The sequence below is a fragment of the Macaca fascicularis genome, chromosome 15, assembly GCF_037993035.2.
Source record: "Macaca fascicularis isolate 582-1 chromosome 15, T2T-MFA8v1.1".
Classification (NCBI taxonomy): Eukaryota; Metazoa; Chordata; class Mammalia; order Primates; family Cercopithecidae; genus Macaca; species Macaca fascicularis.
In genome coordinates, this window is record NC_088389.1 from 102,997,887 (window position 1) to 103,025,627 (window position 27,741).

At 41.9% G+C, this 27,741-nt stretch overlaps 1 protein-coding gene and 1 long non-coding RNA gene across 2 annotated transcripts; one reads left to right on the forward strand and one right to left on the reverse strand.

Annotated features, from left to right (window-relative positions):
• Window positions 1–3,002: 3,002 nt before the first annotated feature.
• On the forward strand, window positions 3,003–16,727 carry LOC141408672 (uncharacterized). The gene is made up of 2 exons (XR_012424795.1): window positions 3,003–3,195; window positions 14,093–16,727. It is a non-coding gene; the product is annotated as an uncharacterized lncRNA (long non-coding RNA).
• LOC102139817 (argininosuccinate synthase) lies at window positions 4,692–6,249 on the reverse strand. The gene has a single exon (XM_015437279.4). The coding sequence runs from the start codon at window positions 6,181–6,183 to the stop codon at window positions 4,945–4,947; it is 1,239 nt and encodes a 412-aa protein (XP_015292765.3). The 5' UTR covers window positions 6,184–6,249; the 3' UTR covers window positions 4,692–4,944.
• Window positions 16,728–27,741: the final 11,014 nt, after the last annotated feature.

The following is a 27,741-nucleotide window of genomic DNA, read 5'->3' on the forward strand; positions in this document are numbered from 1 at the left end:
CATTAAATTAATTAATTGAGTAATAATGCAGAAAGCCCATTCCCATCATCTTAAATGCAGCACTATCCACCCATATTTACAAAATAAGTGGATATCACAGTGATTTCCATGTTTCTTGAGTGGCTGCAGGTAGTTCTAGGAGAAGAAGAAAAACAAGAATTTGGATTTTTTTTTTCTTCCATGCTATGAATAACAATCAGCACAGAAAAAAATTCCTTTGGGATTCTTGGGGAACACTCTTCATGAGGACAGGATCCTCAGGTTCTTGGAATATAATTTTATCATTTACTTTTTGTTGAAAGAAAGACCGAACTTGACTGTACTGCATTCCTGAATATTAATAATATACTCGAAGGCACATTGCAGAGTTGGATCTGGTAACAGCTCTATTAGATGGAACTAACAGCGCTGAAGTCAGGGCATCTTCACAAGCAAGTTCACTTTCTGTCTTCACTGATAGTAGATGTTCAAGTTGCAAATAGTTGGGATTGAGCAGCATTTCAGCTGCCTTCCTCTGACAGGCATTATCAACTCTCTGGTGCCCCTATATACCCAAAGGTCTAAGTGAGTCAATAATATTCAAAGCACTTCTACTCCGGTGAAAACACAACCATTCCGTGTGACTCCAACTCCAAACCACTTCATTCTAATGTTAGTGTTTTCATTATCAGCCCAAACAACATGCTGATGGTTATCGTTGGGCTAAAATGCTTCCTTCCCTGGGAAAACTTTATCAGACAAGTTAATAAGGTGATTAAGTATGAAGCAGATTGCTGCTCAAGGAGAACCTACCCAGGAGAGCCACTCCTACCCTCCAAAAAGAAATGGGAAGTTCATATGTTAGGGTATCACCAGATTAATTGAATTCCAAAACCTTAAATAATTTCCGGTGGTGTAGATGCTGTGCACTGTGCCCCCCGATCTCTTTTTCAAGACTGAAGGATTTATTCCTCCAGATGTTTTTGGGAAGAATGCCAGCGGACAGTCTTCAGAGCTCCCCCAGCAAAGTCATACCCCTTCCTGGGGCAGTCAGCGTCCCATGATTGGTCCATGTGGAGTTGAAAGCTCTAGAAGTCTCTTCCTGACTCAGAACAACTCTGAAAGGTTGAGCCAGCTTCAGGGCTCCCTGAAGATTGACTTCAGGCCTGGATTTAGACAGTCTCAGGCACTACTTCTTTTCCTACCCAGTCCTGGCTTCTTCCCTCCCACAGGTTTTGAACCTGGGAACACTCTCTAATATACTATTTGCATACTAATCTCCATGCTGGAGTTTATTTCCCTGGGAACCCAACCTAAATATCTGGCTTCTCCTTTTCCTTGGGTTATACATACCTATACTTAGCTTTCTTGACATTGGAATTAGCCAGTGGAGAATGTGTTGATCATCTATACGTGTTTTTTTCTTATGTAATTTCTGAGGGCATGGATCTTGCCTACTTTGTTGTCTGTACCCTATGTAACATCTAGTGCCGTTAGAACTTAATACATGTTAACTGAATGGAAAAAGTTCCAAGGTAGGGTGCGGTGATGGGAGTAGAGAAAGCACATGTTTTTCCCATTAAGTGGTAAATGTCTAATTTTGGGTTAACTGGTAACTTCAGAGAACTGTGAGTGAGTTACGTTTACGGAGGCCTAGCATTTTGCATGGGCAAAATGCACAAAATCCACATTAAGCAAAGCAAAATACATGCATTTTGTTTTCCTTTGGGTATGTTTGGGCTTTGGGAAGCAGATTTCTTGCAAATCAGTAAAGTAAAAGAGTTTGTTAATTTTGAGGTTCCTTATTTGAAGACATTTTTGAAAAATATTTTACTATTATCTGTTTTTCACTTCCTGTGTAGATTTTTATTTGTTTGCCTTTTTGGTTCCTGTTTAACCAACCCAAAGTTAGAAGTGGCTGAGAAAACTCTTGCTAGCAAGTAATGTTATTGCCAAATAAATAGACTTAGGGATAATGTCAGCCCTAGTTAATTGGGGTCACCCTGCCTCTTAAGATCTAGAGGAGATAGGCTCAACCCCCCATACCAAGACTTGTGGAAGTCCAACTCATTCTTCAAAAATTCTATGCATTGCCAGAGGGCTTACATTTCCATGTTCAGTTCTGGCTCCAAGCTCCTATTTTGCTGAATTTGTTGAGTTTAGAGATAATCTTTTCACTGCCTCTTGTGTTCCTTATTCTCTATCACCTCAATACAATGTTGATCCTGGCCGGCCAGCCAGCCTGCCTTCCTCTCCTGCTCATCCCTCTTCTTCTCCCCCATCCTCTCTCCTCTCTTCTCTCTCTCTCTCTCTCTTTCACATACACACACACACACACACACACACTCACACAGGCATTTTTATATGTAGTCAGCTTTGCTGGAGTTTGGGAAAGGTGAAAGTAGTTTGCATAAAATGTAAATAACATGAATACAATATTCATCATCCTTGTCCTTGTTCTTAAAAAACGAATCTTTCGTTCCTTTTCTGCCACAATTCGGGCTCCAGCCTCCCTCTCTTCCTTTTCCCCTCCTTTCTATGCCCACTCTCTTTTAAGAGAAGAAAAAATTCCTGTCATTCTCTTAGAGGGGACAACTTAGCCCTCGCAGAAACTTACTAGGTCATTTTGACTGCAAGTGACAGAAAACAAAGTTCAAGCTGCTTGTGCTTGACACAAGAGAATCTACGGAGTCTTGTAACTTAAAGTCCAAGGGTGGATCTTGTTTCAGGCGTGGGTACATAAGGGAGCTCAGCCGGGCGTGTCAGCAGATCTGATTTCTGTCTCAGAGTGTTGGCTCCACCCTTCCTGATTCTGGCTCGCTGTCTCAGCGAACCTCTTCTTGCTTTACATTGGGCCTACCCCTAGGCCTATCAGTGTGGGCTGGGAATGCAGCACGCTCATTGGCTTAGGCCTCGTTCCCATCATCCAACCCTGGCACCAGGAAGATGGGATTAGTGTGACTCAAACACGTGGAAAGGAGTGTTTCCTCCGAGGAAAACCAGCTAAAGTACTACAGAAAGAGGAAATGCTGCAGAGACAGGCGGAAACAGTGCTGGCCAGCTCACGCCTGACCCACCCTCTTTGTAAGCACAGGGTCTGCCTCTGAAGAGCTAAGGACTTCCTGAAATTTAAACATTTGTGCTTTTATTTGCTTGTCCTGGTAAGACCGTAGGCAAAGACCATCCTCATACCCACTGACAGTTTAGAGTGGGAAAGTTAATTTTTGTAGATATTCTAAAATGCCCTGCAGGTACCAGAAATGTTCTATATCTTGACGGTAGGGGTTACACGGGGTATACATATGTTAAAATTCATCAAGCTGTACAGTTAAGGTTTGTGTGCTTTACTGCATATGTAGTTTAGTGTATAAGCTGTACCTCAGTTAATTTTATTTTGTAATTTCCTGCAAGATTAGCAGCAAACGTGCCTGTGATTTCAAGTGCAATACTCAAGCCCATGGTCTTTGGTTTGCCTTTATAGTAAGCCTTATTCGGCCAGAAGCCAAGAAATAGCCTAGTTGAGGTCACCAGGGTAGAAAACCCATGTGGGTTTGGGGTTAACTCCTATTTTGTATTAATATGGGTATATTTGCCTGAAGTGTTTTCTGGAACATACATTTAATGTGTCTCCCTCAGAAATTGAGTATATCGACACAGGAAACATTTAGAGACTGGGGATAGCCTGAGAGTCAATGTCTATAATTAAGGCTTCTAAACATTCCCCTAAATTATTCAGGTGAACATTACAGTAGTCCTTTCTTATCTGGGGGGATACCTTCCAAGCCCACCATTAGATGCCTGAAATCAGATTTTACCAAACCCTGTACATACTATGTTTTTCCTATACATACATAACAATTATAAAGTTTAATATATAAATTAGGCACAGTAAGAGATTAACAACAATAACTCATAGTAAAATTTAAACATTGCAACAACATACTGTAATAAAAGTTATGTAAGGCTGGCACGGTGGCTTATGGCTGTGAATCCCAACACTTTGGGAGGCAGAGGCGGGAGGATCCCTTGAGCCCAGGAGCCTGGGCAATTTGGCAAAAGTCCATCTCTACAAAAAATAAAACACTTAGCCAGTCATGGTGGTGCATGCCTGTGGTCCTAGTTACTCAGGGGCTGAGGCAGAAGGATTGCTTAAACCCAGGGGGTTGAGACTGCAGTGAACCATGTTTGTGCCACTGCACTCCACCACAGGCAACAGAGCAAGACCATGTCTCAAAAAGAAAAAAAAAAAAAAAAATCATACAAATGTCTCTCTCTTTCTTTCAGAATATCTTATTGTACTGTACTCATCTGTTTTCGGACCACAGTTGGCCTCAGTTAATGTGAAACTATTGTATTCAAGGCAGAAAGATAGTTTGCCTTCTACCATAAAATGGTGCTATTCAAAGTCATCATTCCTCAGTGAAACATCACATTTGACAGTCCTTTAGAGCAGATTATAATGGATTTAGAATTGGAAGATCCACATTCAAGTCCTGGCCTTGTCCTTTACTGGCTGTGTGGCTTTGAGCAAGTCACTTAATTGTGCCTGAGCTTCAGTTCCACATCTATAAAATGATGATGTGGTAGGTTCCTGTCTTTCAGGGCTGCTCTGCAATATGGAGATGACACATGTAAAGATCTTTTGTGAAATGGTAAAGTCTCATTATTATCCTGATCCCCCCTGCCCATTGCCTTTGAGAGCATTAATCACATATATATATTTTTTTAATCTTTTAATTGTCATTTTATAGCTCCCCACCGCAGCTGCCCCCCACCCTTCCCTTCGTTGACAACACAAAGTCTGCAGGCTTCAGGGGGACCAGGGAACAAAGCTGGGGCCTGGCAGCCCCACTATGCTGCCAGCCAGGGAGAACAAGTCACAATTACAAATTATCACAACAATTAGTGCCTGTACTTGGGGGATCTGCAAATTGAGGAGGCCCCAGCTCCTCATTGTATAGGGGTCTATTTGGCAGTGACCTTGCTCTGGAGACGATGATATTCCTTCAGCCTGAGGGAATTGATGTTGATGAACCCGGTGGCATCAATCGGCTCATAATCACCCTGCACGTTCATGCTCACCAGTTCCTCGTTGTAGAGAGACAGTGGGGACTCCCGGCTGAGGATGTACACCTGGCCCTTGAGGACGGACACCTGCACTTTCCCTTCCACTCGCTCCTGGGACTTGGCAATGCAGTGGCGGACAAATTCACACTCAGGGCTGTGCCAGAAACCGGTATACACCAGCTCAGCAAATTTCAAGCCCAGGCCTTGTTTGATTTTGCGCACTTCTCGGTCCATGGTGAAGGCCTTGATGCCTAAATGAGCGTGGTAAAGGATGGTGCCTGCTGGGGTCTCGTAGATACCTCGGGACTTCATTCCAATGAAGCGGTTCTCCACGATGTCAATACGGCCCACACTATGCTTGCCCGCGACTTCGTTCAGGTACATGAAGAGCTCCAAGGAGGTCTGGTGAGTGGTGCCATCCTTGACGTTGGTCACCTTCACGGGGACCCCTTTTTTGAACTCGATCTCGAGAATGTCAGGGGTGTTGGGGGCTTTGGCCGGGTCCTGGGTCTTCGTGTAGAGACCTGGAGGCGCTTGGTTCTTGGGGTTCTCCAGGATTCCAGCCTCGTAGCTGATATGCATGAGGTTCTCGTCCATACTCCATGGGCTCTTGGGGGTGACCGGGATGGGAATCCCGTGTTGCTTTGCGTATTCCATCAGGTCATTGCAGCCCTTGAACCGGTTGTAGAATTCGGGCATCCTCCAGGGAGCAATGACCTTTATCTGGGGGGCCAGCGAGTAGCAGGTGAGCTCAAACCGGACCTGATCATTCCCCTTTCCCGTGGCGCCATGGGACACATACTTGGCCCCCTCCCACTGGGTGATTTCCACTTGTTTGCAGGCGATGCAAGGCCTGGCTAGAGAGGTGCCCAGGAGGTAGCCGTCCTCGTACAGTGCGCTGGACTGGATGGCCGGCCAGATGAACTCCTGCACAAACTCCCTGCTGACATCCTCAATGAACACCTTTTTGGCCCCAAGCTTCAGTGCCTTCTTCCTGGCTTCCTCGAAGTCTTCCTTCTGGCCAATGTTGGCCAGATAGGCAATGACGTCGTAGCCTTGTTCCTTCAGCCACACGAGGATGCACGAGGTGTCCAGGCCGCCACTGTAGGCCAGAACCACGGAGCCTTTGCTGGACATAGTGTCTGGGATTGGAGGCGTGAGTTCCTGGCGTCTGGAATCTGTCTTCACGGTGCAGTGAACCACTTGGGCTTGGGCAGCGGTGGCAGGTGGCAGAGCAGGGCCTAATCACATATTTTTAGTGCCTCTTTTGCATTTATCTTCTTAGGCAATCTCCTGAATGGATTTTTCACTCCATGATCACCTCTAAGGTTTAGTGATTCCCAGGAGTTTGTCCAGCAGCATCTTGCATGTTGCCAATACATCAGAACACCTTGCCTGAATTTCATCTTTCATCATTGTTTAGATGCTATCTTCATGTAACTTCATCTTGTCTCTCTGGATCTTTTGCAGTTCAATCTCCTAATTCGCCCTGCTTACCATATTCCCCTTTGGAATCTCATTATCAGCTGTTGCCAACCTCAGCAAAGGCAAAATTTCTTGATGTCTCTTCATCATCCTAAAAATAATTCATCATCCTAAAAATAATTTTAGGTTTATGTTTTAGATTCATGTACCTCCCCTTAACTAGAATGTAAAAATAATTTTAGGTTTGGTTAAACCAAGTAGTTGGGATTACAGGCATGTGCCATGACGCCTGGCTAATTTTTGTATTTTCAGTAGAGATGGAGTTTCCCCATGTTGGCCAGGCTGGTCTCAAGTGATCCATCTGCCTTGGCCTCCCAAGGTGCAGGAATTACAATTAATAGAAATTGTTCAAATATTTGAGAAATTAACTTTAACCTGGTATATGCTCTCTACATAAACCTAAAAATAATTTTAGGTTTGGTTAAACCTAATAATTTTTAACCAAACCTAAAATTATTTTTAGGTTTATGTAGAGAGCATATACCAGGTGAAAGTCACTATTTTAGGCACATTACTTGCATTTCTTATCTAATTTAATCTTCATCACCATTCCATTAGTTAACTATTGTTTTCTTTCTTCTACACATGTTGAATCAGGTTAACTTGTCCAAGATCACAGCAGGTAAAATGGAAGAGCCATACTGGAATAAAAATGCATTTAAATCCAAGCTGGGCATGTTGTAATTCCTGCACTTTGGGAGGCCAAGGCAAATGGATCACCTGAGACCAGCCTGGTCAACATGGGGAAACCCCATCTCTACTAAAAATACAAAAATTAGCCAGGTGTCACGGCGCATGCCTGTAATCCCAGCTACTTGGGAAGCTGAGGCAGGAGAATCGCTTGAACCCAGGAGAGGGAGGCTGCAGTGAGCCGAGATTGTGCCACTGCACTCCAGCCTAAGGGACAGGGTGAGACTCCATCAAAAAAAAAAAAAAAAAAAAAAATCCAAAGCCTGGGCTTTTTCCATGAGATATTCTTCCGTGGCACTTCATTTTATAGAGTTTGGGTGAATCTCCAACCACGTAAAGATAAAGTTCTAAGCCTTGTTAGTTGAATATTGATTTGTTAGCCACATAGCTTGTGTTCAGGATTCATGTACCTCCCCTTAACTAGAATGTAAATTAGGGAGAAAGAGGGGTTGAAAACATGGCTCAGGCCTGTAAGCCCAGTGCTTTGGGTTGAGGTAGGAGGATTGCTTGAGTTTAGGAGTTCGAGATCAGCCTGGGCGACATAGATAGACTCTGTCTCTACAAAACAACAAACAAACAAACAAAAACAGCCAGATGTGGTGGTGCACACCTGTGATCTCAGCTACCTGAGCCCAGGAGGTCAAGGCTATGGTGAACCATGATAGTGCCACTGCACTTCAACCTGGGCAACAGAGCAAGACCCTGTCTCTAGTGAATAAATAAAAATAAAATAATTGGGAAGAAAGGAATGAAGGAGGAAATGAAGGAAGGAGCAAAGGAAGGAAAATGGTCACTTTTCTGTTTCCATTGAGGATTGTTGAAGAATAATAATACCAGTCTTACATTGCTTCAGTAAGAAGCTCCATTGCTTTTTAGGAAGGTACCCCAGAAAATGGGTTACTCAATATAGGGATGGACCACCAAGGAATTAATAGAATTAATCTTAATGAAAATTATGAAGTTAATAGTCTACCGAAGACAAATAATTGCCACCTTTTAGGACAATAGGAATCTGGACTCAAAAATCTTTTGGGAAACTATAATTTTATAATATAATTACTTATTTTAATATTAATTTAAATGTAGGCAAGTTGGAAACTATGAGAAAGCCATCTAAGTATGTCCTCACAGGAACACATCTGTTTTATAAGTCTGCAAACCCAAAGGACTAAAATGGCACAGTCATCAGCATGTTAACATGACTAAAATTATTGACATGTTGAGAGACATACAGGTGCTGATGTGTTAAATTAGCATATTGCTAGAAAAATATATGATTAAAAGTGGATATCAGAACTTTCCATCTTTATTCCTTTGGGAAAGCAGACATTGTTATTCACTCTCAAGTCAAAGATGACCCTGATCCTAGACTCAGAGGCACCGCGGGAGTTTGCTGGATCAGGCAGTGACTCATATTTACCGTCCAAACTCTTCCCTGGTCTGAGCAACTCCCTGCATCAGCTTTCATGACCCTGCTGTTGAATCATGGCAGCCAACAAGCAACCACCACATTTCTGGGACCTTTTTTTAGCCCCTCTCACCTGTGGCTCCCCAGATCCATCACCTACGATTTACAAAATAGAACACACAAAGATCAAAGGTCAGCTTTGAAATATGAAAGCATTGTGTCCAAATGTTAAAAATAAAGTCAGCCACAAATCATGTTGGAAAGAAGTAGAATGTCATAAACACAAGAGATTACAAATCATAGTTCACAGCCTGGAGCTCCACAACCCTAGTAGAATTAACTTAAAAACAGCAACAACAACAAAGGTGATGACCACAAACAACACAGGTCAGAGATCTGAGGTTTGGCAGAAAAAAGCCAGATGTGTTCAGAGTTCAGTGGAAAAGGTCACAAGCCTAGACAGACTAGGTATCATAAGAATGTTTATTTTTTTTTATATTGGTAAACACTATATTTGTAACAGACTTTTTGCTTGTTTGGTTATTGAAGGTCATGCTAGGACGTGAGAGAATGAGCTATTTGGAGGACCCTAAAAATAAAATTCTACATGCTTAATTCAAGACATTCCTACCATGTTAGAGATAAAATACTGGAAATCTTAAAGAAGATGAGAATAAACTTGCATCAGGTTCTTCTGCTATCGCTTTGCAAAGCTGAAATATCATTCAGAATTCTTTCAGTATATGATAGCACATCACTGGCACCAAAAAGAAGACCGATTTAAGTTAGATTTAAGTTATAACCACCAATCTAAATGCCAGCTTTCTTGGTCAACTGCAAAGCTAATAATGATTTAAAATATACTAATAACTATGTATCTTATTTTCTTGCAATAAAACGTAATTACAAAAAGTTAATGTTTATGAATCACACTGAGGTTCTCGGATGAGGTGATAAGCAAGTAAATAAATATTACATAAACAAATAATTACCTGAGCAATTAATGCCCCTCAAATTGTGGATTGTAAATTTGAGAATACTAATTGCTTTATGAGATGTTGGCTCACAGATAACACGGGAAGTAGTGCTGTGTAAAATGAAATCAACTCCCCTCCAACTTGACTTTGAAACCAAGTGAAAGAGAAAGAAGAAAATTAGGTTAATGTCTACCTATTTTTTGTTTTCACATATGATTGGGGACATTCTGAACACACAATGCCAATTCAATATGGTTGATTTAAGAACATGGAAAATTAGGCCGGGCGCGGTGGCTCAAGCCTGTAATCCCAGCAGTTTGGGAGGCCGAGACGGGCGGATCACAAGGTCAGGAGATCGAGACCATCCTGGCTAACATGGTGAAACCCCGTCTCTACTAAAAATACAAAAAACTAGCCGGGCGAGGTGGCGGGCGCCTGTAGTCCCAGCTACTCGGGAGGCTGAGGCAGGAGAATGGCGTAAACCCGGGAGGCGGAGCTTGCAGTGAGCTGAGATCCGGCCACTGCACTCCAGCCTGGGCGACAGAGCAAGACTCCGTCTCAAAAAAAAAAAAAAGAACATGGAAAATTAAATGGTATGATCTTTTTCCTTTACATGTTCATATGCAGCCAATACATGAAAATAACTTTTAAATAGATTTAAAGTGTCTGATAGCCATTATAGGAAGAAAGAAATATATGTGGAAGTAATTTGTTCTTTGAATCATATTCAGATAAGATACAAATATTAAATACTACAAATATCCAAAAATGATATAGATATAAGCAGATTTTTGCAATTTTCTTTTTTTAGGTATAACATTTTAATCCTTTATAAATAGGAAGAAATATGGGAAAACAATGAAGAGCAGAAAATCACATTTCTAGTTGTCTTTTTAAACCATAGCTTTGAAAGGTCAAGATTCCAGATCATTTTGAAAGCTCAGAGAAGGCAATAATCCAGTTTGCTATACAATAGAAAGCACTGAAGAATGTCATAGGCTTACTTTTTCTCCATTCAACATTTCTCTAGATACTCACCCATAACAATTAGGAGCAGATAAAAAAATTCTTTTCTAACTTGACTTCCTAATATCTTTTTTTTTTTTTTTTTTTTTTTAGATGGAGTTTCTTTCTTGTTGCCCAGGCTGGAGTGCAGTGGTGCCATCTTGGCTCACTGCAACCTCCGCCTCCCAGGTTCAAGTGATTTTCCTGTCTCAGCCTCCTGAGTAGCTGGGATTACAGGCATGCACCGCCACACCCAGCTAATTTTGTATTTTTAGTAGAAATGGGGTTTCCCCATGTTGGTTAGGCTGGTCTCGAACTCCTGACCTCAAGTGATCTGCCTGCCTTGGCCTCCCAAAGTGCTGGGACTACATGGCCTCCCAAAGTGCTGGGACTACAGGCGTAGGCCACCATGCCCCACTGGTAAAATATCTTAAATTACACTAGAATCAAAAGGTTATCCTTGTAGTCCGTCACAAAAACAACTCTGAATTTTATTAAGAGCCAAATGAGCTATGAATCTGAGTGCAGACCAAACACTAAGAAATTTGGTTCATTTGAGTGGCTTCTTTATACACACCTGCATTTTCTAAATTTTCTATAATGGACTTTTACAATCAGAGGAAAAAACAAAACAAAACAAACATTACATAAAGAAGTTTAGTTCAGATCTCAAACTTGCTCAGGGCCAATAGAAATGAGAGGATAAGGTGGGCGCAGTGGCTCACGCCTGTAATCCCAGCACTATGGAAGGCTGAGTGGATGGATCACTTGACGCCAGGAGTTCAAGACCAGCCTGGCCAACATGGTGAAACCTCATCTCTACTAAAATACAAAAATAAATGAATAAAATAAATAATTAATTAAAAAGCCAGGTGTGGTGGTGCATGCCCGTAATCCCAGCTACTTGGGAGGCTGAGGCGCAAGAATCCCTTGAACCCGGGAGGCAGAGGTTGCTGTGAGCTGAGATCGTACTACTGTACTCCAGACTGGGTGACTGAGTGAGACTCTGTCTCAAAAAAGAAATGAGAGAATAGACTAGAGTTCATAGCGTAAGTTTTTGCAGAAGCACCACTGCGTGAGTCTGTATATGGCTTTAAGAACTGTTTCTTATGTTTTATAGCAAACATTGTGGATGATGTAAATGAACACTATTGCTTCTTCCCATTTTATTTGTGAACACTGAAGGATGTGTGCACTTACGTAGTTTTCTTCTGCATGGTGGTTAAAAAATAAATTCTCCATCAGTTTCACAAACAATGTGAAAGTTGTTTTACATAAATCTGAAGCTGAGTTTGCTCTGGACAGTGTTAAGCCATCTGAGAATTCTGCTAGGGGGAGATGTTCAGTACTATTAAAGTGAGCAAGGACGAACTTCTCAACTGAACATTGTTATTTTAGGGAGTTTAAAGAGAAGCAACACAGGCTCATAAGAATTAGAAGAGACTAAAGCCACAGAATGCAGTAGGCTCTCAGTTTAGTAGCAGTTCTCATTCGTGCAAGCTCTGTGACTCTGAAACATTCACTTAACCTCTGTAAGACTCTGTTTTCATTTATAAAATAATGATGATAACAATAGTACCTATTCAGAAGATAACTGAAAAGATTAAACTAGATAAGTTGCTTAGGACATCTATTAGCACATGCAAAGTGCTCCAACAAATATTTACTCTTATAAAAACCTGTACTGTCTTCTCTGCTGACTTGACAGTGGTGTTACATGAAGAGCAGAGTCTGAACGTTGTTTTTAATTTTTATTTATTTATTTATTTATTTATTTATTTATTTTTGAGACAGAGTTTTCACTCTTGATGCCCAGACTGGAGTGCAATGGCATGATCTTGGCTCACTGCAACCTCTGCCTCCCAGGTTCAAGTGATTCTCCTGCCTCAGCCTCCCAAGTAGTTGGGATTACAGGCATGCGCTACCACGCCGGCTAATTTTGTATTTTTAGTAGAGATGGTGTTCCACCATGTTGGTCAGGCTGGTCTCAAACTCCTGACCTCAGGTGATCCACCCGCCTCGGCCTCCCAGAGTGCTGGGATTATAGGCATGAGCCACTCCCCGGCCTGAATGTTTTAAAATATCTTTACTATGTGGTATAGTAGGTTGGACATATCAGGTGCCCTTACTTCTGTGCTAAGAGTATTATTTAGGATTAGAACCTTCAACCAGGTCCTAAAATGATGTCACCTAATTAGTTACTCATCCTAGGTGTGGCAAGTAGAACTTCCTAGTACAAATTGGAGAGAGCCTATGTTTGTGTTTAAGACACCTGTCTTAGTCTGTTCGGGCTGTTGTAACAAAATACACACACTGGGTAGCTTATCAACAACAGAAACTTATTTCTCACAGTTATAGAGGCTGGAAAGGCCCAACTCAAGGAGCTGGCAGATTCAGTGTCTGGTGAGGGCCCTGCTTCCTGGCTTCTGGTTGGCGCTTCTTGCTGTGTCCCCATAGGACGGAAGGGGCAAGGCAGCTCTCGGGAGCCTCCGTTATAAGGACACTAACCCCATTCATGAAGGATCTGCCCTGATGATTTAATCACCCCCCAAAGGGCCCACCTTCAGTTACTATCATGTGGGTGATTAGTTTCAACCTACGAATATTGGGGGACACAAACATTCAGACCATAGCAGTGCTAGATGGTGTTTCTACAGGAAAAATAGTGCTCCACAGGAGCATAAAAATCTATTTACAGGCCGGGCACGGTGGCTCACGCCTGTCATCCCAGCACTTTGGGAGGCCAAGGAGGGCAGATCATGAGGTCAGGAGTTTGAGACCAGCCTGGCCAGCATGGTGAAACCCCGTCTCTACTAAAAATACAAAAAGTTAGCTGGGCACAGTGGCGTGTGCCTGTAGTCCCAGCTCTTCAGGAGGCTGAGGCAGGGGAATCGCTTGAACCCAGGAGGCAGACATTCCAGCCTGGGCGAAAAAGCGAGACCCTGTTTAAAAAAAAAAAAGAAAAAAAAAGATGTATAATATTAATAATAAATAGTTCCTGAATGTTCACTTGGAGTCAAAGAACTGCTAACAACTAGGCCCACATTCTCACTGAATTCTCTCTACCACCTTATGCAGCAGATAATGTTTTAATCGTGGGAGAAAATGGGCTCAGAGAGGTGAAATAACTTGCTCACTGTTATATAACAAGTAGATGGTGGACTGGGCACTTCAGTGCCTCATCACTCCTTTGCAAGGGTTCTGAGCTGTGATTTTTGTGTGGTAAAGATGAGAGGCAGACAGCTGTTTATAGAACTGGAAAATACTTCTATCCTTCCTTGCTACCTGCACCCATCCCCCTTTCATCCACATTGTAGTTTTCGCCAAGTCAGTCAGTTAGGAGGGAAATATCCATTTAATTGGGGGAAGAGGGAGTATTAGCCTCATCCTTTTTCCTAAGTGGTGGGGGAAAAACCTCCACCAAGATAGAGAAGAACAAGAAGGAACAATTCAACCAGCAATTTTGTTCACTCAAGGGCAGAACAACCACGGTTACCCTAGAAGCAAATCCAGAGCTGCGGGACACTGGAGGACAAAACCAATCCTCAAGGGAAGCCAAGGAGAAGTCGTGCCTTCAAAAGGTGTCTGCCTTTTTTTTTTTTTTTTTCTTTTTCTTTTTCACCCTCTCTCCTCTAACCTGTTTGTAACTGGGAAATGAAATAGTTTTGGTTTGCAAGCTGTCGCCAGGGAGTGGAGCAAGACTTTGTAATAAACAAGAGCAACTGCCAGAGCCCCCAGCAAGCCTCTCCAAGGCCAGACTGCCAAGAAAAGCTGGCCGTGTGACAGCAGAGTTCATTCGCGTGGCCGGTGGTCACTGAGGAGCGACCATGGGGAGGATGGCCAGGTGGGGCACCCCCCAGGCTCACCTTGGGGAAGAGTACAGCCTGCTATTAGTGAGCTGTGTGGGCTGTTAAAATTCCCCCAGGCTGAGTGTTTCAGGAAGCACCATAAATAAATAAAATTGTCTGTGCCTGCGCGTGCGCACGCGCGTGCGCGCGTGTGTGTGTGCAATTCTCTAGAGGAAACATCTAGAGCTTTCACCAAATTCCCAAGAGCCCTCGACCCTTACAGCAGAAACCAAACTCAGAATTAGCACATGCTTGGGTCTTCTGGAAAAGAACACCAAGCTCACCACTTTTATTTCTGGAGCAACTGAGCCTAGGCTGTCAGCCCACTCTCCTCTTACAAAACCCGTAGGCACTTAAGAGACCACAGGGGGAAAAAAAAGAACTCAACTCTTTTTCTAATCTAAACCTAATCCTTCTTAAACCTTGCCTGACCCAGGTTACCAGGAATCCTGCCAGTGCCAAATGATATGATGTTTATTCAGCTCATGTCTTAGCCCGCTGCTCCTGAGCCACAGAAATCAAAGAGGAACGTTCAGCCACCACCTGCTGATGAATGTGTAAACAAAGGGGTAGTCAAGACTGAGGAGGACCAGCTTTTGAGGAGAATCCCTACGTGTTGCTCCAGCTCAAATAAGGGCACGGCTCCTAAGGAACAGGCTTAAGACATGCACAAGTGCTGTGCCAAGTAGTTCGGGAGCCTGGTACAGCTGTTCCCAATGTGCCCTTTACCTCCTGTTGCCTCTTCAAACCACAATAGGGTGTGGATGACACAGTGCCCCTGCTTCCAGAAGAAACTGGGAAAGTTACAACTCATTAACCAGTTAGGTTAGTGTTGGAACAGTGCTTGCCGCATTATTCTGAGAAGTCTCAGATCTGTGAGGGTGACATGGAGCTCAGAACACATGGCCTGACCCCATGTCAGGTTTTACTGGAGTAGTTGTTTTGATCTGTCTTACATCTGGGGAATCTGCACGAGATTTCGGGGGATGAGGGCCAGTTCCCTTGCTAAAACTCAGAATGTTAAAAAAACAAAAACAAAAACAAAAAAAACCTCCCTTGTACTATTGAACTTGGTACATCTTTCCCTGAAAGGAGCTAAAGTGAAATATCTTATAGATCCTGACATGCAGTGAGCTGGGGTTATTTCCAATTTTCTCTGCTTCTTGTCTCTGAACAAATGCCTCCTTATAATTCTTCCTATGTGTGTTTGACAGCATTGTTCTCTGAGTAATAGTAACCATGAGAAGAATAGCTAACATTTATTCCGTGCCTATTGTGTGCCTTGCCACATGCTGGGCACCTTATGTGCCCTTATCCTACCGGACCCTGCTGCAGCCCTGTGAGTGAATGTTCCCTCTCTTCAGCTCTCAGGTGATGCAAAAACAACAACAGCAACAACAACAACAACATCCACAACAGCAACTTCTTCCGTTCGTTTAGCTGGTAAATGCTGGACTCAGAACTGCAACCCAGGCAGTAACTCAGAGGTTGAGTTAACTTGATGTATAATGTCACCTCTAATGTTTACTGAACAAGAGATCTGTGTGTAAATGAGATGTAAATTATTTTTGCATCTTGAAAAGGAATATGCTTAATAGAGAAAATGTGAAGTTTAAAAAAAGAAAATAACGGAAGAAAAAATTACCCATGATTTCCCAACTCCAAGACCACCAACTGTTAACGTATTAATGTTTGGCCGTATTTCCTCCCAGTCTATTTTTATGCATAATTTTTAGCCCTGCATATTTAAAACAGCTGTGATTGCCTGTGCATATTTTATTTGGCTTTTGTCACTCTGTATGACAGTATAATGTATGATGATGTTTTTCATAATATTTCACATTCTCTATAATTTTTACAGGCTAAATGTTAGTCTTTTAAGTGGAGTAATTCAGGTTGACAAACACTTGTTGAGCACCTAATATGTCCCAGACCCTGTGCTCCACCCTGGGAACACACAGATGTAAAAAATTCTGTTCTGTTCTTCAAGAACTAGCAGTCTAATGTAGAGCAAAGAAGGTAACTAGATAACTATGTAGTTATAATAATAGCTACCACTGGCTAGGCATGGTGGCTCACACCTGTAATCCCAGCACTTTGGGAGGCTGATGCAGGCAGATCACCTGAAGTCTGGAGTTCGAGACCAGGCTGGCTAACATGGTAAAACCACGTCTCTACTAAAATACAAAAATTAGCCAGGTGTGGTGGCAGGTGACTATGATCCCAGTTACTCGGGAGGCTGAGGCAGGAGAATTGCTTGAACCCAGGAGGCAGAGGTTGCAGTGAGTCGAGATCATGCTGCTGCGTTCCAGCCAGACTCCATCAAAAATAATAATAATAGTAATAGCTACCACTACTGAACATATATGATGTTCCAAGCACCATTCACATGTATGAACTCACTGAATCCTCAGAGCAACCTTATGAGTAGGGATCATCACTCTGTTCTTTTTAATAGCTGTTGAGACTGAGGCACGCCTTGCTAATAAGATGGCATTGCCCGGTATGAAAGGTAGAGTAACTGCTCCCTGAAGATGTCCACCTTCTAATCGCCAGTACCTGCAAATATTACCTTGCGTCGAAATTAGCTGTAAAGTAAAATGGTAAAAATGGAATATTATCTGACATGGAAAAAGGGGATTTTGCAGGTATGATTAAGTTAAGAATCTTTATTTTTTATTTTTTTATTTTTATTTTTTAGATGGAGTCTCACCCTGTCGCCCAGGCTGAAGTGCAGTGGCCCAATCTTAGCTCACTGCAACTTCCACCTCCCAGGTTCAAGAGATTCTCCTGCCTCAGTCCCCCGAGTAGTTGGAACTGCAGGTGCATGCCACCACGCCTGGCTCATTTTTATATTTTTAGTAGAGATGGGGTTTCACTATGTTGGCCAGGCTGGTCTTGAACTCCTGACCTCAGGTGATCCGCCCACCTTGGCCTCCCAAAGTGCTGGGATTACAGGTGTGAGTCGCCACACTCAGCCTAAGTTTAAAATCTTGAAAGAGGAAGATTATCCTGGGTGATCTGGGTAGGCCCAGTGTCAAGGAGAGTCCTTACAAGAGGTAAATAGCAATGTCAGAGTCAGAAAAGGGAATGTGATGATGAGAACAGAGAAAGAGAGAGAGAGGAAGGGCAGAGGGGAAGGAAAGAGAGGCTTGATGCCACACTGCTGACCTTGAAGACTGAGGAAAGGACCATGAGCCAAGGAATGCAGGCAGCCTTCACAAGCTGGAAATGAATTCCCCTCTGGAGCCTTCAGAAAGAACAGAGTTCTGCTGATGCCTTGATTTTAGGACTTTTGACTTCTAAATTTGTGTTGTTTTAAGCTATGAAGTTTGTGGTAATTTGTTATAACAGCAACAGAAAATAAATACACGAAGATTAAAACCCAGGCAGTTTGATGATAATGCCATCATTCTTAACTATGGTCATATACGAGGTTATTAGCTATGTCCAGGTTGCTATGTGAACCTAGGAAAGAACACTTAACAGAGAGATAGGGAAGGACAGTTAGTGTTAGTAAGATGGCAATCTGGCTCTCTTAAGCGGGGCAGAAGTTACGGAGGCAGTAAAGGAAGGAAGGATAAGGAATTGAATTAACATAGAAAGTTAGTGACTTAAACACAAATGTATTCTCTCACAGTTCCAGAGGTTGGAAGTCTGAAATCAGTCTTATGAGACGAAAATCAAAATATTAGCAGGGCTGGTTCCTTCTGGAGGCTCTGAGGGGAGAATCCATTTCCTTGTATTCTTTCAACTTTTAGTTGCCACCTATATTCCTTGGCTTGTGGCCTCATCTACATCTTCAAAGCACATCTTTCCAAACTCGACTTCTGTCCTCCTATCACCCTCTCCACTCTGACTCCTTCTACCTTCCTCTTAGAAGCACTGTCGTGATTCTCTTGGGCACACCTGCGTAACCCAGGCTCATCTCCTTATCTCAGATCCTTAACTCAATCACATCTGCACAGTGCTTTTGCCATGTGAGGTAATGTCCGCAGGTTCTGTGAGTTAGGATGTGGACATGTTTGTGGGCCCATTATTCAGTCTACCACTAGGGCAAAATTACCCCATGTTGAAAACTACTGCCACAGAAGAATGGGGTCAGATAAGCTAGATTTGAGTCCCAGCTGCACTTACCTGCTAGCTGTGTGACATCAGTTTTCTGTTTTTTCTTTTTGTTTTCGTTTGGGGGGGTGGGGGTGACAGAGTCTTCCCCTGTCACCCAAGCTGGAGTGCAGTGGCGAGATCTTGGCTTACTGCAACCTCTGCCTCCCAGGTTAAAGCAAGGCTCCTGTCTCAGCCTCCTGAGTAGCTGGGACCACAGGCGCGCGCCACCACACCTGGCTAATGTTTGTATTTTTAGTAGATATGGGGTTTCACCATATTGGCCAGGCTGGTCTCAAACTCCTGACCTCAGGTGAACCACCTGTCTTGGCCTCCCAAAGTGCTGGGATTACTGACGTGAGCCACCACACCCAGCCAACATCAGTTTCTCATCTGTAAAATGGGGCTAGTAGTAGTACTTACCCCATGGAATTTTTTTTTTTTTTTTTTTTTTTGAGAAATAAATGAGATAAAGCACACAAAGTCAAGCAGTTATCAAAGTTCTTGTGATATGGTTCTTAACACTTGTTACCTATTGAAAGTAGAAGAAAGTTACATCTAGGATTTGTAAATGTGTGGATTAACTTCATGGACAAATGTAGAAAATGACAGTAGTCTCTAAGGAGCAAGTCCCTGGCTAACTTGGAGTAAATAGCACAATCATAATTGTTTAATTATGAACATGCTCTAATTCTCATGCCATTCTTGTGAGGTATGTGCAGTCACACAAGAATTTCTCCAATGAGTTTTTATATATTTATTGGAATGTACTAAAAGTTTCTATTTTATGCTTTTTACATGTAGTAACTCATTTAATGCTCACAACTACTCTGAGACATCGATAATATTGTTATTCCCATTTTACAGATGAAGAAACTAGGGCACAGAGAGATTCGAGTTGTCTCCCAAGTTCACATAGCACCAGTGACAGAGGTGAGATTGAAATCAGGCAGCCTCTGTCTAGAGTTCCCTTCCTAACCTCCATTCTACACTGCTTTCAGAGGTCCAGCCCTTCCCTCAAATCAAGTTTCTTCCTTAGACTAGGGTTTGATTCATATGTACTCACTGGGAATAAAGTTAGTTAAACAGAATGAGAGAACAGGAAAGTCTTTCAAAATGATGCCTCTGTCTACTTACATTGTCTGTTACTTTAACAACTTCGGGATTCTTGGAGCAAGTAAAGAACCAAATATAAAGACTGCTTTGTGGGAGGTAGCTTGGATCCTTCGTCAGTTTTTTCCCCCCCAACTCCTGAGTTCCACTGGAGACACAGATTCTCTGGGGTAAGATTAGCGGATTCGTATTTTAACAGACCCCTGACAGTTCTTCTCTATGCTACAGTTTGAGAACACTGCTTCCAGCATTTCTAATCTCATCTCGAATTCATCAGGGAGCTGTTTCCTCCTTCATGAAAAAATCTTCAACTTAATGATAGCTACCCAGGCCTGTCTTATTAGCTAAAGGGGGCATAGAGACTTAACTCTCAGTGGTTGACAATTATTGTAAAGTAATTCTTGCCATTAATTTTCTCCCCTAAGGGTCAACTTAGCAGCAAAGGGCATACTATTAACCAATTGAAAGGATAATAACAAAACTAACAACCAAGTTTGCTTTTGATAGGTAGAATTGGCTGCCTATAAGGTGTGACATGAAAGTTGAAGGAAGGCTAACTTTTGCAAATCTCTTTCCCACTGTTCTGCCGGGGGGAAGCAATTTTTTGGTTTGGGTTTTCCTAAATTCCAAATATGTTACCTAGGAGGAGTGATAAGTTATACATTAAACTGCTATGATTCAACAACAGCTTAAAGAAGATTGCAAAATTAGCTCTCAGGTTACTTAGCAAATAACCAATTAAGGTTTTGAGAGGATAATATATTCAGGATGGGTAAATTTAGGTGGGTAGAAAAAGGCTGGGCAAAGTCAAGAACATAGGCTGCTACCAAAGGCCAAATGGCTATACTGGACCAGCATATCTTCTTCTGCTATTTCCTTTATGCCCCTGAGGGTTCTTCTGAAGCAGGAGTTGGCAAACTGTTTCTTTTCTTTTTCTTTTGAGACAGAGTCTCACTCTGTTTCCCAGGCTGCAGTGCAGTGGCACGATCTCAGCGCACTGCAGCCTCTGCCTCCGGGACTCAAGTGATCCTCACGCCTCAGCCACCCGAGTAGTTGGGACCACAGGTGCGCACCACCACACCTGACTAACTTTTTGTATTCTTGGTAGAGACAAGGTTTCACTATGTTGCCTAGGCTGGTCTCAAACTCGTGAGCTCAAGTGATCTGCCTACCTTGGCCTCCCAAAGTTCTGGGATTACAGTTGTGAGCCACCACACCTGGCCACAAACTTTTTCTATAAAGAACCAGATAGAGGCTGGATGTGGTGGCTCACGCCTATAATCCCAACACTTTTGGAGGCTGAGTCAGATGGATCACCTGAGGTCAGGAGTTCAAAACCAGCCTTGACCAATATGGTGAAACCCCGTCTCTACCAAAAATACAAAAATTGGCTGGGCATCGTAGCATCTGCCTGTAATCCCAGCTACTAGGGAGACTGAGGCAAGAGAATCGCTTGAACCTGGGAGGCGTAAGTTGCAGTGAGTCGAGATTGCACCATTGCACTCCAGACTGGGCAACAAGAGGGAAACTCCATCTAAAAAAAAAAAACAAAAACCCAGGTAGAAAATATTTTAGGCTCTTCAGTCATGTGGTCTCTGTCGCAACCGCTCAACTCTGCCATTGTCGTGTGAAAGCAGCCATGGACAATATGTAAACAAAAGAGTATGGCTGTGCTTAGTTATGAATCCTAATATTTGAATTTAATATAATTTTCATGTTATAAATTTTTAATTATGTTTCGTTTTTTCTCAACCATTTAACAATATAAAAATTATTCTTAGTTCAGGGTGCATATAAAAATAGATGGTGGGCTGGATGGGTCAATGTATTGATCCCTGTTCCAAAGCAAAATCAATTTACTATTTTCAATACATACTCCATGCTATCCTACTTCTTTACATGTGCTCTCATTATTCCTTCCACTCATGTAGAAGGAGCCCTACACACCCCAACCTACATGCCCATATGTACCCATCACCTGGTTCAATTACTAGCTTATTTTCAAAGTAAACTCTCATCCTCTAAGTGCCTTCATCTATACTTCTCTGATGGCCTTGATCATGGCAGATTTGTATTACTTTGTGGTCTGTGATTTTTTAAAATTGTATTTGTTTGTTTATTTATTTATTTATTTTTGAGATGGAGTCTTGCTGTGTTGCCCAGGCTGGAGTACAGTGGCATGATCTCTTCTCACTGCAGCCTCTACTTCATGAGTTCAAGTGATTCTCTTGCCTCAGTCTCCTGAGTAGCTGGGACTACAGGCACACACCACCGTGCCCAGCTAATTTTTGTATTTTTAGTAGAGATGGAGTTTCACTATGTTGGTCAAGCTGGTCTCGAACTCCTGACCTCATGATCCACCCGCCTTGGCCTCCCAACATGCTGGGTTTACAAGTGTGAGCCACTGTGCTCGGCCAGGATGTTTTATTTTTATATCCTCCATGGCACCGAGCCTAACAGAGTTAGCACTCTTAAATGTGTCCTAAGTCAAGGAAGAACCATCAGCGTTTAGGAAACAGCGTAATGATTGTAACCAGCCAAGAGTGGAATGAAAGTAGTTAAAAAAGAAGTGAAAAGGTTACTAAACACCTATAGTGGGTTGAATGACAGCCTTCCAAAAGATAGGTCCTTGTTCTAAAACCTGAACCCAGCCAGGCGTAGTGGCTCACGCCTGTAATCCCAGCACTTTTGTAGGCCAAGGCAGGTGGATCACGAAGTCAGGAGTTCAAGACCAGCCTGTCTAATGTAGTGAAGCCCTGTCTCTGCTAAAAATACAAAAATTAGCTGGGCATGGTGGCGTAGTCCCAGCTACTCGGGAACGAGGCAGGAGAATTGCTTGAACCTGGGAGGCGGAGGTTGTGGTGAGCCAAGATCCTGCCACTGCACTCTAGCCTGGGCAACACAGTGAGACTCTGCTCAAAAAATAGATAAATGAATAAATAAATAAAACCTGGACCCTGTGAATGTGATCTTATTTGGAAAAAGGGTCTTTGCAGAAGAAAGTAAGTTAAAGATCTTAAGGTGGGATCATCCTGGACTACCAAAGTGGGCCCTAAATCCAATGATAAGTGTCCTTAGAAGAGACAGAAGAGAAGACACACAGAGAAGGCCATGTGGAAATGGAGGCAGAGATTGGAGGGATACAGGCACCTGGAATGCAGAGGGAGTGAATTCTGCCAACACATACATTTCAGACTTCTGAGCCCCAGACTGTGAAGAATAGATTTCCATTGTTTTAAGCCACTCAGTTTGTGGACATTTGTTACAGAAGCCCTAGGAAGTTAATACAACCCTCACCACCTGCTTTCCCAAGTTGTGTTAACAAATATATAATATCTATTTAGCACTTGTTACATGCAGCTTTAAATAGATAATTATATTAAACTTTCACAATAATCTTATAAAAGAGGCATTATTATTATTCCATGTACAGATGAAGAAACTGACATCTGGAGAAGTTGAAGTAATTTGCACAAAGATTCACTTGGCTAGTCAGTGATGAAACCAGAATTGAACCCAAGCTATCTGATTCCAGTCCTCTTCTCTTTTTTTTTATTTTTAAAATTTTGTATATATATATATTTTTATTATATATATATATTTTTTATTATACCTTAAGTTCCAGGGTACATGTGCACAATATGCAGGTTTGTTACACATGTACACATGTGCCATGTTGGTGTGCTGCACCCATTAACTTGTCATTTACATTAGGTATTCCTCCTAATTCTATCCCTCCTCCCTTCTCCCACACCACAACAGGCCCCGGTGTGTGATGTTCCCTACCCTGTGTCCAAGTGTTCTCATTGTTCAATTCCCACCTATGAGTGAGAACATGCAGTGTTTGGTTTTCTGTCCTTGTGATACAGTTTGCTCAGAATGATAGTTTCCAGCTTCATCCATGTCCCTACAAAGGACATGAACTCATCCTTTTTTATGGCTGCGTAGTATTCCATGGTGTATATGTGCCACATTTTCTTAATCCAGTCTATCATTGATGGCCAGTGCTCTTCTGTTAATCACTGTTACCCATTAGGCTCTTAATCATTCTCCTTACATTTCACATACCTTAACAGAGAGGAAGAAATGTTGGTTAATAACTTCCTTCTTTGGGGGATGGTATTTCTTAAACTGGATTTCTACTATCCCAGCTACTCATTCTTGGTGAACAAGGATAGAATATTCTACTGCTCAGGTCAGGACAACAGAATCTCTCTCTGGGTCTCCTGCCCTTTATCCTTCTCTGATTCCTAAGGTGGGGGGTGAAAGCTTTATGTTAGCCTTTGAAGAGTATGGAATTCATGAACGTCGGTTTCCCTGAGCAACTCTATTTGAATGCATTTAATAACTGTAGCTTCTAGTTTCCAGTAAGGAAAATAAATAAGAGGAAACACAACTACAGGCAGCACTGGGATGATGTCAACCATGGAAATATCAGCATGTTCCTGGACAAGTCATGGAGAGCCAAGTGCTCAAGAGCCATTAAATCCTTTCGTAGGAATAGGTTCTGAGGACCAAATGCTATTAGAGTCTTCAGGGAAGCAAGATAACACAGCTGGTAAAGAGCATGAGTGCACTTGGGTCTAGGTTTGTATATCCTGGCGTTGTCACTTACTAGCTCTGTGACCTGAGCAAATAACCTCGTGTCTCAGTTTTCTCATCTTCAAAGTAGGAAATAAAAATATTATCTCATTCATAGGTAGTATTTATGTGGAACACTTGCACACGTAAGCATTCAATATTATCAAAGTGTTAGCTGTTAAATTGTGTATGAAAGTCTTGAATGAAGATTTTCACTCACTGCCTTTTTTCTCACCACTGCCCTTACTCCTTTCTTTTTTACTAAATATAATTTTGCCACTTCAGCCAGGCGTGGTGGCTCACACCTGTAATCCCAGCACTTTGGGAGGCTGAGGCAGGCAGATCACTTGAGGTCAGGAGTTTGAGACCTCCTGAAACCTCGTCTCTATTAAAAATACAAAAAATTAGCCGGGCATGGTGGCGCATGCTTGTAATCCCAGCTACTAGTGGGGCTGAGGCAGGAGAATCACTTGAACTCTAGAGGTGGAGGTTGCAGTGAGCTGAGATCACACCATTGCACTCCAGCCTGGGCGACAAGAGCGAAACTCTGTCTCAAAAAAAAAAAAAAAAAAAAAAGAAAAAACAATTTGTCACTTCATTAACTTTTGAGTACCTACATGGAGACCAAAAGTAAGTTGGCAAGAATAAAAAGAAGAATGCACAAAGCTTATACAAACTTTCCTTGAAAAATAATTACAAAAATAAAAGGTACTTTCAGAAAAAAGAAATTTTACATTACCAAAATTAAGATTATTTTACTCTATTCTAACCCAACAGATACAGGTTGTTTCATAACCCCATTATGGGGAAATTTAGGTAGGGCCATTTTCATCACTTAATTCGTCTCATCCCCGACTCCTGCTGCCTCCTAGAAGCATTCATTATCTCAATATAATTTCACCGATTATTGAGTCGTTATTATTCTGCCGCTTCTACTGTGACCTCTTCATTTCTAAAATCACTCCTTTGCTTCAAAGATGACACAATGGTAAGGATACTAATTTTCCCCTACTCTTGTATTAACCAGGTCCCATAGCCCCAGCATCTGAAATTTGAAAAACCAGAATGTATAATATCATTAGTAAAAAATAGCATATGTAGCAGTCATTGCAACAGCCATTTTCCTGATAACACTTAACACTTCCTTATCACTGTTTTCTATCACCATGACTTTCAAAGCATTTTCTGTCTGCTTGATACAGATTATATATATATATATGGATTTTTTATAGTAATGCTTATGGAATATAGTATCATATACTCTTCTTATTTGGTATTATTTGTTGATGAATTGAGACCCAGGGAGCATTAAATAATTGCCGAAGCTGTTGCAGTGAATTCATTGTGAAACCTTGAATCCAGAATCTAGATTTTGACTCTTCAGAAGTCCTGTTTCTGCACTCTTGAGCTTATAGTAGAACTATATGCCCTAGCCCTTTCAAGCAACGTAAGAGTATCACTGGGATTTAACATAGTTACCATAGTATCTCCTTTTCCTTAGTCTGCTTAATTCTGTCCCATCCTAAAGAACTTTATATTGGTCTGTCCTGTCACTCTGTCTTCCCTGCAAAATTTCCCTTCATACCTTCATTCTTTCCCTTACCCTACGGGCATCTGATTCCATTTTCAACCACTCTACTAACTATTGTTATCATCAAAGTCAGCGATGAACCCCTTGCCAGATCTCCATGAGGCCCCTTTTCAGTCCTTAATTGATTCCGTATTATCTGAGATGATGGAGCATGGACACCTTCTCAAAATTCTTTTCTCCCGCTATTTAGCCTTGCTCACCTGTTCTGATCTTTGCCCTGTGACTGTTCTTCTTAAAACTCCTTTTTGTTAGTAAAGATTTATTGAGCATTACTGTGGAACAGACATCATGTTAAACATTTTACCTGAGTAATTTAAGGGTCAGCCTTTCTATCGTGCAAGAATCATCTTTCCCTAATGATTTTTTGGGAGCTGGGTGTGTGTCACATTCCACTCCCACGTTTATCTGCGCTGCTGCTTGCTTCATCTCTGTCACCAGCCCCTAAAGTTTGTGAAATCTGAATACAGATAGTTACCACTTTGATGGGTTCCAAAATGTGTAAATCAGAGATTTGGAGATTTTTTTGACTTTGGGAGGAAAAATGTGGGACATGGTAGCCCAGTCTTTACAGGGGCACACAAAAGATAGTTTCCCTCATAACAAAATTGATTCTTGATACCATAGATCCCAAACAGTTTTTCTGAAAACCCAGTTCTAGGATCTGAGCAATGTGTGGATAAGTGTTAAAGGTTTTTACATGTGAAGGTGTGGGCTTTCACTGGGGCTCTTGCATTTTGCTAGAGGCCCAAAAAAAAAAAAAAAAAAACCAAAAAAGCAAAAAGAAAAGTTTTCCAAGGAAAAATTCCCCTCTTTAAAGAGAACTACATAATGAAAACTTATGTGGGAGGTTTGGGTGTCCCCAGTCTTGGGTCACTACCCAGAAAAAGAGAGCATGCTAGAAAGCCTTCAGGCATTCAACTGGAGAAAATCCCATGTTTAGGTTTTAAAGCCCCTCTATTTTCCCTCTAATCCTTTCCTGTTATTCCTTGCTACCTCAATTGCCTGTCCTCTTAAACAATGATTCCAATATTCCTCAGACCTGGGATATCTGTCTGTTTTTTTCTGGAACAGGAGAAGCAATTACTCCATCACAGAAATGGTGTGTGATGTGAGAGAACCAGATTTCAACATCAGTCTTCTCTCAATTCTCCACCCCCTCATTCCTTACAAAGGGATTGTTCTTGCTCCTCAATATCTCTGGAGTCAGCCTTTGGGTGTAGGAGAGCAGCTTGGGAGAGATTGCTAACATGAGCAGAAATGGTTTCTCTCTGTTCAGGATTCTAATGCAATCCAGGTCTCCCTACATTGCTATACTGTATACATTCTCCATCCTTACCATTATGCAAAGTCACATAAAGACCCAACCGCCTTGATGCGCTGTGCCCCCAAATACAAACATGAGGGCTTTGAGCTTCATGTGTTGTGACTTAGCACAGACATCAGACCCAGCTTAAGTTTTTTCTTTATTTAACATTTCCTTCACTCTGAGTGAATGTTCTGTCTCCTTACCTACTTGGAACCATCTAGATTCTCCTTTCACTTAAATGATTAAAAAAAAAATGCTCAGGATTTTGCCTTAAAGAAAACTTGTCATTTGGCCTCTTTGTCATCTACTGATTAATGTTGGAAGCTATTTGATCTTAGTGACAGTCTCTTGGCTTTGCTACAACACCTAATACAAGAATTCTCCACTCATTAAATCATAACCCCCATTGGCTGAACTTGTTCAAGGAATAAAACAAATGCTTCTTCTGGACATAGAATTGTGATTTCTTAGTCAGTATAAGATTTAATGGGCATTTTTTAGACGCGGTTATAGTTACTGTTTATCAGCCTTAAAAATTAATTTCAGTATTGTATTTCTTTTAGTCATCTGTCCCCTTTAAAAATGGC

What these genes read in the sequence shown, in the direction of transcription:
- LOC102139817 (XM_015437279.4), bottom strand. Translation starts at nt 6,183, where the DNA reads ATGTCCAGCAAAGGCTCCGTGGTTCTGGCCTACAGTGGCGGCCTGGAC.